This window comes from Octopus bimaculoides, chromosome 11 (assembly GCF_046866305.1).
Source record: "Octopus bimaculoides isolate indiv1 chromosome 11, ASM4686630v1, whole genome shotgun sequence".
In the NCBI taxonomy this organism is placed as follows: Eukaryota; Metazoa; Mollusca; class Cephalopoda; order Octopoda; family Octopodidae; genus Octopus; species Octopus bimaculoides.
The window spans coordinates 18,167,941-18,180,753 of record NC_142938.1 but is presented as its reverse complement, the minus strand read 5'-3'; the positions used below and the strand labels follow the sequence as shown (position 1 = coordinate 18,180,753).

General features: G+C 38.3%; 1 protein-coding gene and 1 non-coding gene across 6 annotated transcripts in view; one reads left to right on the top strand and one right to left on the bottom strand.

Annotated features, from left to right (window-relative positions):
- Positions 1-5,424: 5,424 nt before the first annotated feature.
- On the bottom strand, positions 5,425-5,679 carry LOC149133198 (RNase MRP). Its single transcript, XR_016243782.1, has one exon.
- A 258-nt stretch (positions 5,680-5,937) lies between these two features.
- Positions 5,938-12,813, top strand: part of LOC106875224 (endoplasmic reticulum membrane-associated RNA degradation protein) — a 41,129-nt gene continuing 34,253 nt past the window's right edge. The window contains exons 1-6 of one of the 5 annotated variants that reach the window (XM_014923277.3): positions 5,938-5,989; positions 8,908-9,075; positions 10,030-10,178; positions 11,091-11,192; positions 11,438-11,527; positions 12,320-12,417. In XM_014923277.3, coding sequence (XP_014778763.1) covers positions 5,959-5,989; positions 8,908-9,075; positions 10,030-10,178; positions 11,091-11,192; positions 11,438-11,527; positions 12,320-12,417 — 638 coding nt within the window. In that variant the 5' untranslated portion in view covers positions 5,938-5,958. Of the gene's footprint in view, positions 5,990-6,184; positions 6,563-6,913; positions 9,076-10,029; positions 10,179-11,090; positions 11,193-11,437; positions 11,528-12,319; positions 12,418-12,813 lie in introns of those variants that run through there. The other 4 variants (XM_014923279.3, XM_089359600.1, XM_014923276.3 and 1 more) reach the window with 4 other exon arrangements.

Here is a 12,813-nt window from a genome sequence, read left to right as displayed (position 1 = left end):
TGCAACGGGCTTCCTCATAGTTTCTGTATTACCAAATTCACCACAAGTCATTTATCTGCTTAGGGCTATTGTAGAAGACACTTATTAAGATACTTACTAAACCCAAAACCATGTAGTTACAAACCTAGCTTCATAAACACACAACCATGCCTACACCTTATTATATATAGAGTACAACGTATGTATGCAGGAGAATACAGAGATATGGATATGGAGAGTAGTGTAGACAATGTGAATGTAGAGATGGTGTTAAAGGTGAAGTTTGACGTGGTGTATTTCAAAGATAGCAGGAAAGACTGAAATCATTCCAACGATGATGGAAAATCTGTGGACATCTATGCATATTGTTATTGAATAAATGAATATACGACATAATGTTGTGAGAAAACACAATGGTGTCATATGTGGATTATGTAGATAGTTTTCTGAACTTTGTCTAGAGACCTATCTCTAGACAAAGAAAAGGTACAATGGTTCAGAATCTAACATAAAGTAAAAGAATGACAATAAAAAGTAGATTCAGTAATGGAAAAGAAAAAAGAATTTTATTTACAATTCATTTGTCCAAAAGCTGTGAGAATAGTGAAATGTTTTTGTTATCAGTAGAATTGTTTCTTGTAACAATGACTGCAGGAAGTGAAATATTTGGGACAATGGAATGTTAAGAAAATCATAGATGATCTTGTTTCCTAAGACACTCTGCATGTATTTCTGGATTGCGTAACTGCTGTTTCTAGCATGTGGCATCACTACTGTGGTGTCTGTGTGTTCACAATCTGCAAAGAGAAATGAAGTAGCTGAATGTTGAAGACGAATATATGCATAAGTCACAATTTAAAGAACAAAAATCTTTTAGTAATGATTGGTGTTGGTAATTTATAACTATGATTGAAGAAAGAGAAATATTGTGGATGAGTGATGTTAAGAAATGCTTTTAGAGAAAAACAAGGCCTGTGTAGAGGTAGAGGAGCAGTTGGGGCAGGTTGAGTAATGTGACTGAATTAAAAGAGAAATCAATACTAGGGAATTCGAATTGAGTGCTGCATACTGTTGTTGTTGGCACTCCGTCGCTTACGACGTCGAGGGTTCCAGTTGATCCTATCAACGGAACAGCCTGCTCGTGAAATTAACATGCAAGTGGCTGAGCACTCCACAGACACGTGTACCTTTAACGTAGTTCTCGGGGATATTCAGCGTGACACAGTGTGACAAGGCTGACCCTTTGAATTACAGGCACAACAGAAAATAGGAAGTAAGAATGAGAGAAAGTTGTGGTGAAAGTGTACAGCAGGGTTTGCCACCAACCCCTGTCGGAGCCTCATGGAGCTTTCAGTGTTTTCGCTCAATAAACACTCACAACACCCGGTCTGGGAATTGAAACCGCGATCCTATGACCGCGAGTCTGCTGCCCTAACCACTGGGCCATTGCGCCTCCACTGTTGCATACTGTAAGGATGAATAAAAGCAAATTAGCAGAATATTTAAATTGTGAAGCATAAAAATGAAAGGTTGACAGTATTTATTATTTATTCAGTATGATAAGTGCAATTGTAGCTGTGTGGTTAAGAAGTTTGCTTCTGAACTATATGGTTCAGAGTTCAGTCCCATTGCATAGCACCCAGGGTAGGTGTAGAACTACCATAGCCCCCTGGTCTGACCAAAATCTTGAAAGTGGATTTGGTTGACAGAAGCTACAAGTTTGTCATATGTACATGTGCATATGTATGTGAATGTGAGTGTGTATATATTTGTCTCCTTGTCTCTCGCCTTGATGTTGCATGATCAATGTAAATGAATGTCATTGTCACACAAGCAGTGTGTTTCTAATATTCTGTGAAATCATCTCTGGCCATGGAGGAATATTACTTTCTTTGGAAACAGGTAAGGATTAGTGACAGGAAGGGCATTTGCCTAAGTAAACTCTGTCTGTCTGACCCATGAAAGCATGGAAAAGTGAACATTAAAATAATAATAATAATAATAATAATCCTTTCTTTGAACTCTTTGAAAGCATTTGGACTCAAAATGTAATGACAGACAACATACCACTAAGCATTTTACTCAGGATGCTAATGATTGTGCGAACTCTCCACCTTACTAATAATAATCCTTTCTACTATAGGCACACAAGTCCTGAAATTTGGGGGAAGGGGATAGTTGATTACATCGACCCCAGTACTCAACTGGTATTTGATTTATCGAGCCTGGAAGGATGAAAGGCAAAGTTGGCCTCTGCGGAATTTGAACTCACAGCGCAGCGACAGACGAAATACCATTAAGCATTTCGCCCGGCATTTTAACGATTCTGCCAGCTCACCGCCTTTATAATAATAATAATAATAATAATAATAATAATAATAATAATAATAATAATAATTCTTTCTACTATGAGCACAAGGCCTGAAGTTTTAGGGGAAGGGGACTGGTAAATTACATCAAGCCCAGTGTTTCACTAATACTTATTTTTATCAACCCTGAAATGTTAAAAGCAAAGTCGACCTTGGCAGAATTTGAGCTCAGAACGTGAAGACGGATGAAATACTGCCAAGCATTTCACCCAGCATGCTAACAATGCTGCCAGCTCGCCACCTTAATAATAATAATAATAATAATAATAATAATAATAATAATTCTTTCTACTGGAAGCACGAGGCCCCAAATTTGAGGGAAGGGATTAAGTCGATCACATCTACCCCAGTGTGTAACTAGTACTTATTTAATTGACTCCGAAAGGATGATAAGCAAAGTCGACCTTAGCGGAATTTGAACTCAGAACGTAGTGATAGACGAACTACCGCTAAGCATTTTGCCAGCTTGCTGCCTTGATAATAGTAATAACAGACCTTAAGAAAGAAACTGAAAGATTCATAATAGCTGCTCAAAGCCAGTTGTTGGGGATGAATATCATTGTTGTTGGTACTCTGTTGCTTACGACGTCGAGGGTTCCAGTTGATCCGATCAACAGAACAGCCTGCTCGTGAAATTAATGTGCAAGTGGCTGAGCACTCCACAGACACGTTTACCCTTAACGTAGTTCTCGGGGATATTCAACGTGACACAGTGTGACAAGGCTGACCCTTTGAATTACAGGCACAACAGAAACAGGAACAAAGAGTGAGAGAAAGCTATGGTGAAAGAGTACAGCAGGGTTTGCCACCATCCCCTGCCGGAGCCTCGTGGAGCTTTCGGTGTTTCCGCTCAATAAACACTCACAACGCCTGGTCTGGGAATTGAAACCATGATCCTATGACCGTGAGTCCACTGCCCTAACCACTGGGCCATTGCGCCTCCACTTTGGGGATGGATATCATAAAAGCCAAAATAGACAAATCCATGAAAAGTGCAGAGAGCAGAGTATGATATGAGAAAGAGGAATCCATTATGCACATAAAAAGTTCTTGTAGTCCTTTGGAACAGAAGGAATATAGACAGAGATAGGACTGCATGACCAAGGCACTACACTGGGATGATAATGGCTCAATTTTTTTTTTTTTCTCTTTTTTTCACCCTTTCAAAGCCTAGCCAGGCTCATGGACCCTGTTTCCCGGTTTCTATGGCGTATTTGTTCCCCCCAGCTGGATGGGATGCCAGTCCATTGCAGCGTTACTCAAGAAACAGGAAGAAAGAGTGAGAGAAAGTTGGGATGAAAGAGTACAACGGGGGTCGCCACCACCCCCTGCCGGAGCCTCGTGGAGCTTAGGTTTTTTCACTCAATAAACACTCACAACGCCCGGTCTGGGAATCGAAACTCAAAAGAGATCCGATAGAATAAGTACCAGACTTCACAAAAAATAAGTACTGAAGTCAATATGTTCGACTAAAGGTGGTGCCACAGCATGGCCACAGTTTAATAACTGAAACAAGCAGAAGTTAAAGGATAAAAGAAACCAACATCAGTTGCCAAGCTGGATGCGGGGGGGACAAATATATGCACACATAGAGAGGCTTCCAAATAGTTTCCTTCTAACAAATCCACTCACAAGGTATTGGTCAGCCCAGAGCTATAGCAGAAGATACTTGCCCAACATGCTGAACAGTGGGATTGAAATCAAAACCATGTGGTTGCGAAGTGAGCTTCTTAAGTCTGTGCCTTTTCAAAAAGAATTTTTTTTTTTTTTTCAGCTGTATACTCTTTTACTTGTTTCAATCATTTGACTGTGGCCATGCTGGAGCACTGCCTTTAGTCGAGCAAATCGACCCCGGGACTTATTCTTTGTAAGCCTAGTACTTATTCTATTGGTCTCTTTTGCCGAACCGCTAAGTTACGGGGACATAAACACACCAGCATCGGTTGTCAAGCGATGTTGGGGGGACAAACACAGACACACAAACATACACACACACACACACACACACACACACACACACACACACATACATACATACATATATATATATACATATATACAATTGGCTTCTTTCAGTTTCCGTCTACCAAATCCACTCACAAGGCTTTGGTCGGCCCGAAGCTATAGTAGAAGTCACTTGTCCAAGGTGCCACGCAGTGGGACTGAACCCAGAGACATGTGGTTGGTAAGCAAGCTACTTACCACACAGTCACTCCTACACCTATGTTTATGATTCTTCAAAACTATGCTAAACATAAAATCTGAAAATCTTCACTTTACTATCAGAGTTCTTTCGTCACAAATTCTGTGACCTCTTCAGTGATTTCCTGATCCTCGTGTCTCTACTCCTCTCTAAATACTCTGAGAATAAACCTCAAGTGGTGTTCAACTAAATAGTGCATGCAAATGCGCGTGTGTGTGTCTTTGTGACAGTGTTTGTCCCCCACCACCAGGCTTTAAGAAAAAAAAACAAAAATAAGTACTGGAGTCGATTCATTCAACTAAAATTTCTTCAAGGCAGTGCCCCAGTATGGCCGCAGACTGAAACAAGTAAAAGATTTTTTTTAATGCTTAAAATATACACAACAAAGGCACAGGAGTGGCTGTGTGGTAAGTAGCTTGCTTACCAACCACATGGTTCCGGGTTCATTCCCACTGCGTGGCACCTTGTGCAAGTATCTTCTACTATAGCCTTGGGCCGACCAGAGCCTTGTGAGTGGATTTGGTAGATGGAAACTGAAAGAAGCCTGTCGTATATATGTATATATATATATGTATGTGCGTGTATATGTTTGTCCCCCCCCCCAACATCGCTTGACAACCGATGGTGGTGTGTTTACGTCCCCGTAACTTAGCGGTTCGGCAAAAGAGACCGATAGAATAAGTACTAGGCGTCCAAAGAATAAGTCCTGGGGTCGATTTGCTCGACTAAAGGCGGTGCTCTAGCATGGCCGCAGTCAAACGACTGAAACAAGTAAAAGAGAAAAGAGAGAAAAGAAATTAGGGCTTTTGGCATACTAGATAATATCTGACTATTCTCTAGGAACGCTTTGGAATTGTTTTAAAAAAAAATAGCAATTCCTTCAGAGTATTCCCCATTCAGTTAACACTAAAGTGCTACTTGCATCGATCTTGGACTTTGACGAAAATACCTACCAACAACTCCCAGCTCCGCCAAATGGCGTCATTGCATCAACGGGAGACAGCTGATAGGTTAGGAACGATTCCTCAAATCAGTAATCTCTACGCTCGGTCTGGGGACTTTCCCTCCGGTGATAATGAGATAGGTTCATCTCCGTTTGTAACCAGAAAGCAAGTCTTAAAGGAACTCCTATTAACTACGATCTTTAGCAGGTTATATATACCTCTACACATCTTGTATTAGTTATATTGGCTGACCTTATTTGCATATTGATATACTAAAGTGACTAGAATTAAATTTGTATTTGCTTTTTTATATTGTATTTTATAAGTATTTATGTATCATAATAACACATATATTTTAATTATGATATGTGCATAATTTCGGAAGTGCAGGATTTTAAAACAACATAATTGAATAATTAATCACAAAAAAAATTGTATACAACCGGAAGTACAGCAAAGCGACATGGTTGTCCTCCCTAATGGCATGGACTTCAGTGAGTTTTATTTAGAAATCGTTTGAAAATGTTTTTATTCATAAAAATAAAAGAGGATCAGTCGTCGATAATAAATGTAATAAATGAACTGTTGTCATAAAACTGTCTCAGCTTCATTGGGACGGGAAAAGGCAAGGAATTTGAAGGGGGTTTTTTTTCGTCATTCCCCACCCCCACTTTCTTTTCTGTATACCTGTTACACAGAACGGAAATTACGAATCTGACATATTTTTCAAAAATATTCTAGTTTTTTTATATATATTTACCCTAATATTTATATATTTACCCTAATTCTGCGCTTTTTATATATTTAGCCTAATTCTGTGCTTTTATTTTTACATAAACTACTTTATAAACGATTTTATATAGCATTTTATCGTACACATAGAAATGAAACTTGATGTCTTCGTTGAACATTAAAAAATAAGGAATATGGATTGTACATGACTCAGCCGGTTGTCATAAACAAATAAATATTTGTAACATGATGTGAAATCAATTTGAACGAAGGGAAATAACTCTGTTCCACCAACCTCTGACAGACGATGTCTATATTTTGAAATTAATTCGACGGTAAACCCCCTCGTTCTCTATAAATTTTATTCCATTCTTAAAACTGTTGCCCATATTTTAAACACATAGTTACTGTATGTTATTGAATATACATCTGTGTATGTATTTTCGATAATTTATCCTGAAAGTTTATGATCTTTCTGTATATAAGTGTGGATTGATGAATACACACGTGTAAAACATTTATGCGAATATCTCAACAACTGAAGCCGTTGAATATGATCCCTACTCCACAAAAGTAAAAAATACTTTATGTTGTTGTTGTTGTTTAGCCTCTGATCAATCTTGGGTGAGCAAACCTATGATCAATAGGATTCCAGTCATGAAATTTTGGTATCTGATTGCGTCATTTTGTGTCCTCGTTTGTAAGAGCGTAACTGAAGGGAGATTTAGTTGATATTTCTAGCAGATCAAGCCACCATGTAGAGCAGGCCTGGCCAACTCGAATTACATTGAGGGCCACTTTGATCACAAAGTTTTTTTTCAGGGCTGCTTGTATACTTTATGCGCTAGCAGTCAAATAATCAAATTACAGAATCAAGAATTTTTCATACTTACCACACAGCCATGACGGTTTTTATATAGATCCACACCCGGTGGAAAAATTGAAAAAAAAAATAGTGTAGTAGTTGAAGTGCACCGTATATTAAACAAATATGAAGGAAAAAATGCGCGCTGGCAAACGGGGTGGGGTGGGGAGAGGGCTCGGAAAATTCACACGGTCAGCCCTACACAACGCGAGCACTATATATATACTGTATATGTATGTATGTATGTATCCAGCCAACCAGCCAGCCATTCTTTGCTAAATGAAAATTTGATGGCATGGAGAGGAAAGATTTGCATACATGGAGAATTGCTGGTCTTGTACAATAAACCTTTCTCAGGCTTGTGCCTTAAAGAGGAACTTTTAAAATGGAAAGGAAATTATCCAGCTGTAGAAACTCTGCCAAATTTAGATTGGAGCCTGGTGTTGCCATCCGGTTTCACCAGTCCTCAGTCAAATCGTCCAACCCATGCTAGCATGGAAAGTGGACGTTAAACGATGATGATGATGATGATGGTTAACAAAAGCCTTACTACTAATATATAAAATTCTAAAAATATGCTGAAGACATATATCTTGTTAATAATTATGTTTTTATTTTTTTATTGGATCTTGGAAGGGTTGTTACACCATTTACAAACACATGCACCAATTCTGTTCCACTTCTTTTATTATTATTATTGTTAATCAACTAGCTAACCATTTAACTAATTAACTACTTGATTGTTTCATTAACCCATTAGCATTCAGATTATTTTGTCAAGCATAATGCTTATTTATTCAAATTGGTTTGGTGGAGGCGCACTGGCCCAGTGGTTAGGGCTGCGGACTCGCGGTCACAGGATCGTGGTTTCGATTCCCTCAACTGGAACCCTCAACGTCGTAAGCGACAGAGTGCCAACAACAAACAAATTGGTTTGAATTAATCCTGCATTACCTTGCTGCTTCTAGATTTCATTGATGTGATAGGTGTGAGAGGCTAAATTTGGTCAGTTTAAACATAAAACACATAGACTATTTGGGCCTGATATGGCCAGTTTAAATGCTAAAGGATTAACCATTTGATCTGTCCATCAGCTAAGTTTGTCAGAATCCTTTCATCACCAATCACAATTTCATCAGTGGCATGCCCTGTCCACTCCTGGTCTGCCCGTCTGCTAGTTTTCGAATTTTGTATTTGTATTCATACGAAGGTGTCGAACTAACAATCATTAACAAACCAAGCGAAATGCTTAGTGATATTTCATCTGTCTTTATGTTCTAAATTCGGCGATCTTTACCAAAGATCGCCCTTTTCCGTAGCACCCGCACGATCTTCACTACGGTGTTAGGGTTAGGGTTTTAGTGTCAGGGTTAGGGTTTTAGTATCAGGGTTAGGGTTAGGGTTACGGTTAGGGATGGAATCCCCTAACCCTAACCCTATACCCTTCAAAATAAATCGCGCTCTCTGTATGTCTTTCACTTTTATGACGTCGTTTCCCTGTTTCTCTCCAACACTTTTTATGGAAAAGGCCAATTTTTGGTAAAGATCACCGAAGACACTTTTTACGAAAAAGGCCGATATTTAGGACTCGTACTGTAAGATCGCCCAAATTCCACTGAAGTCCACTTTGCCTTTCATCTTTATAAGGTCAATAGAATAAGTATCTATTGATCCCTGGGGTTGATATAATTGACTTAGCCCCCCTCCCTTGAACTTTTCTGTCCTTGTACCAAGATTTGAAACCAATATCTGTATTCATGGGGATTATTATTTGCATTAACTGTATGAATGTAATTTCTGAAATTACTTCCACAGAAATGGCTTCAAGAGAGGAATATGATGTGACTTCCATGAAAAGTTTCCTGTCTGCAAATGTGTTCAGTGTCATATGTGACTTAGGCGTTAGTGATTTCCCAGAGAACAGATGTCTACTAAATAATGGCTTTATTGATTGGAATTACCTTGCCAAGATTTTGCCTGCTTGTAAGTAGAAGATTTATTTTCTTTGCAAATCATTGCTTCAGATCTTTTTGGTCATTAAATAACAGTTATATATATTTTATTTTGTTCTTTTATTCTTTCACTTGTTTCAGTCATTAGACTGTGGCCATTCTGGAGCACTGCCTTGCAGAACTTTAAATCAAACAAATCGACCCCCAAACTTGTTCTTTTAAGCTTAGTACTTATTCTGTTGGTCTTTTTTGCCAAACCATTAAGTTCTGGAGACATAAACAAACAAACACCAGTTGAACATATAGGTGCAGGCATGGCTGTGTGGTAAGAAGCTTGCTTCCCAACCACATGGTTCCAGGTTCAGCCCCACTGCATGGCACCTTGGGCAAGTGTGTACTCTAGCCTCTAGCCGACCAAAGCCTTGTGAGTGGATTCAGTAGATGGAAACTGGAAGAAGCCTGTCGTGTATGTATATATATATATATATATATATATATATATATATATACATATACAATGGGCTTCTTTCAGTTTCCATCTACCAAATCCACTCACAAGGCATTGGTTTCTTTAACACTTCTGTAAATAATAATTATTATAAGTATTCACCATGTATTGGCTAAAGAATATAATCTAATATTGGGGCATATAAGCCCTCGATAGAAAAAAGTAGGCATTAGATTATTTTCTTCATCTAATACACAGTGAATGCTTATAAGCTTTAAGCTTATAATTATTATCATTATTATTATTATTATTTACAGAATTTTCAGGAAAGAAAACAATGGAGAGAGGAAAAAAAACGATGGGAGAAAAAAAGATTTTTGGATTAACAGTTTCACACACACATGCACACACAGATGTATATGTAATTATAATTATATGCACATGCGTATGTATATATAAACATGCATGCACCCATACACACATAATCTCACACATATGTAGGTAGTTATAATCTTTGCCTCTGCTTTGTATTATCAGCAAAAGAAGATCCAACCGAATACTATAGAAGCAGTATACAGTGTTTAGCTCCTTGTTTTAAACATCTTCAGAATGAGCTTGGTCCATTAACACAGTCACAGTATAATGAAAAGTACTCACCCTATTTGAAATGGACTGGGAACACTAAAGTAAGTTCTTTTAATTGTATGATGATGATAATGGCAGTGGTGTTGGTGGCGGTGGCGGTGGCACCACCACCACCACCACTAACAATTATTTGTAACTGTGCTTTGTTTTTGGTTCGGTGAAATGCGGCCTTTGTTACACTTAAGTTTGAAAAAAATAATGATGAATTTAGTGAAATAACTTTGTCCTTATGAAACTGGTGTTTAAAACACTATCATCATGAAATTTTTATGGAAGGTTTTAATCTAGACCCCTTTAAGACAGGTACTTTATATCACAAAACCAGAAGCAGTTTCAGGTGGATTGGGATCAAAAGAGTTTAAAGAGTCACATACGTCTTACTGATCTTTCAAGTTCACTGACTTCATGCTAAAGGCATTTAACAATCTGTAAAATATAATGTGTGTGTGTGTGTTTTATCTTTTTCTTGTTACAGTCATTGGACTGTGGCCATACTGGGGTACCACCTTGAAGGATTCCAGTCAAACAAATCATCAATCTCAATACATATTTTGAAGTCTGGTACTTATGTTATCAGTTTCTTTTGCCAAACTGCTAAGTTACAAAGACATAAACAAACCAAGACTAGTTGTCAAGCAGTGGGGGGGGGGGACTTACACAGACAAACACACACGTATATATATATCATCATCATCATCATCATCGTTTAACGTCCGCTTTCCATGCTAGCATGGGTTGGACGATTTGACTGAGGACTGGTGGACCAGGTGACTACACCAGGCTCCAATCTGATTTGGCAGAGTTTCTACAGCTGGATGCCCTTCCCAATGCCAACCACTCAGAGAGTGTAGTGGGTGCTATATATATATATATATATATATATATATATATATATATATACTCTGAATATTTTTAATAAATTTAAATATATGTCTCATTTTGTCTTTTCACAGTTATTTCTGGAAAGTTTTGAACTACTTCATGGCACATGTCCAGTAAACTCCTTGTTGTCTTTGTTACTAGTGACCGCTCAATTGGAAAGATCTCTTGGAGATGTAAGTTCCATCCTTTTGACATTTTCATTGTAAGTAAAAGTCACATGGTTCAGTTCCCACGTTAGATTTGAAAAACTTGTGGGACTGATTTCAGACTTTAGTGTACCTGGGGATTCCACTAAACTAATGTATCTTTCCATAGTTTTAAGATGGTAGGATGCAATTTGAGGTAGACTTGACTGTTATTTCAAGTATGAAGCAGCTTCATCATTAGCTCAGTGATTTGTTGGATTATATTGTTGTAGGTGTATCTGCAGAAAGGGACAAAGTGCCCAGCAAAGTTGAAAGACCTGCTTCTTACCAATGAGCTGAGAGAAGTCTTTGGTGAAGTTATTGTAAGTAGTTTTTTTCTTAATATTCTTCACACTTCACACTGTCACAAATCACATCCTCCAGTGCTATGGTGTACAGAGCTTAACACTGGGAATGATTTCTCGTGATTATTCAAACATGGATAGTCATATGATTGGCTAATTGAATGTGTGTGTGTGCTTGCATGTCTGTATATGTGTGCGTGTGTGCTTATACGTCTATGTGTGTATGTGCATGTGTGTGCATGTGCATTTGTGTGTGTTTGAGTGAGCAAGTATATGTACATGTGTATATATATATATATATATATATATATATATATATATACACCATTTTGAGCACAGCCGTTGCCAGTACCGCCTGACTGGCCTTCGTGCGGGTGACACGTAAAGGCACCCACTACACTCTCTGAGTGGTTGGCGTTAGGAAGGGCATCCAGCTGTAGAAACTCTGCCAAATCAGATTGGAGCCTGGTGTTGCCATCCGGTTTCACCAGTCCTCAGTCAAATCGTCCAACCCATGCTAGCATGGAAAGCGGACGTTAAACGATGATGATGATGTGTGTGTGTGTATGAGAGAGAGAGAAAATGAGAAAACAAGAGAAAAAACACGGGAGAGAGAACAAAATAATGAAAGAAAAAGAGAAAGAACCAAACAAACAACATGAGAAAAAGAAAGAGATAAGAGAGAAAAAGGGACAAAGAAATAAAAACTAGAGAAAGAGAACAAATGGGAGAGAGAATATGGCTACATATACATACATACATGTATCTACTGATCCAAAGAGACTCAACAAATTTTTTGTCTATGTTCAGATATCAGTGTTGCAGGCTTGTATTGGTCCTCCTGTATCTTTGAACCTGAGGAATATTGCATGGCATGGATTCTTCAGCCCAGCAGAGTTACCAAAACAGTATGTATGTCTTTAAGTGTATCACAATTTATCAAGGGAATGCCTCTGTATAGTTGTTTGGTCTGCAAAAAGTGGGAACCAAATCTTCTCCACTTTCACCCTAATGTCTTAAAGAAAAAGGACAAATTGCAAATGTAATTTTAGTAATAAAAAAGAATAGGTTGGTCATATTTACATAGCCAAAATGGGAACAAGGATACTCCAGGTGGCACTTTTAATATGTATTATATTGTGTTTTTCTTAGAGAGGACGGCAAGTCAAGGACCATCTAAGGTAGCACATGTTCTAGTAATGCCACTGGTCAAGCATGGCTGGAACACCTTTGATCAAAAAGCAAAATATGGCGAAAATGTTCGTTTTTGCACTCCATGTTAAAATTGACACTGAACTAACAGC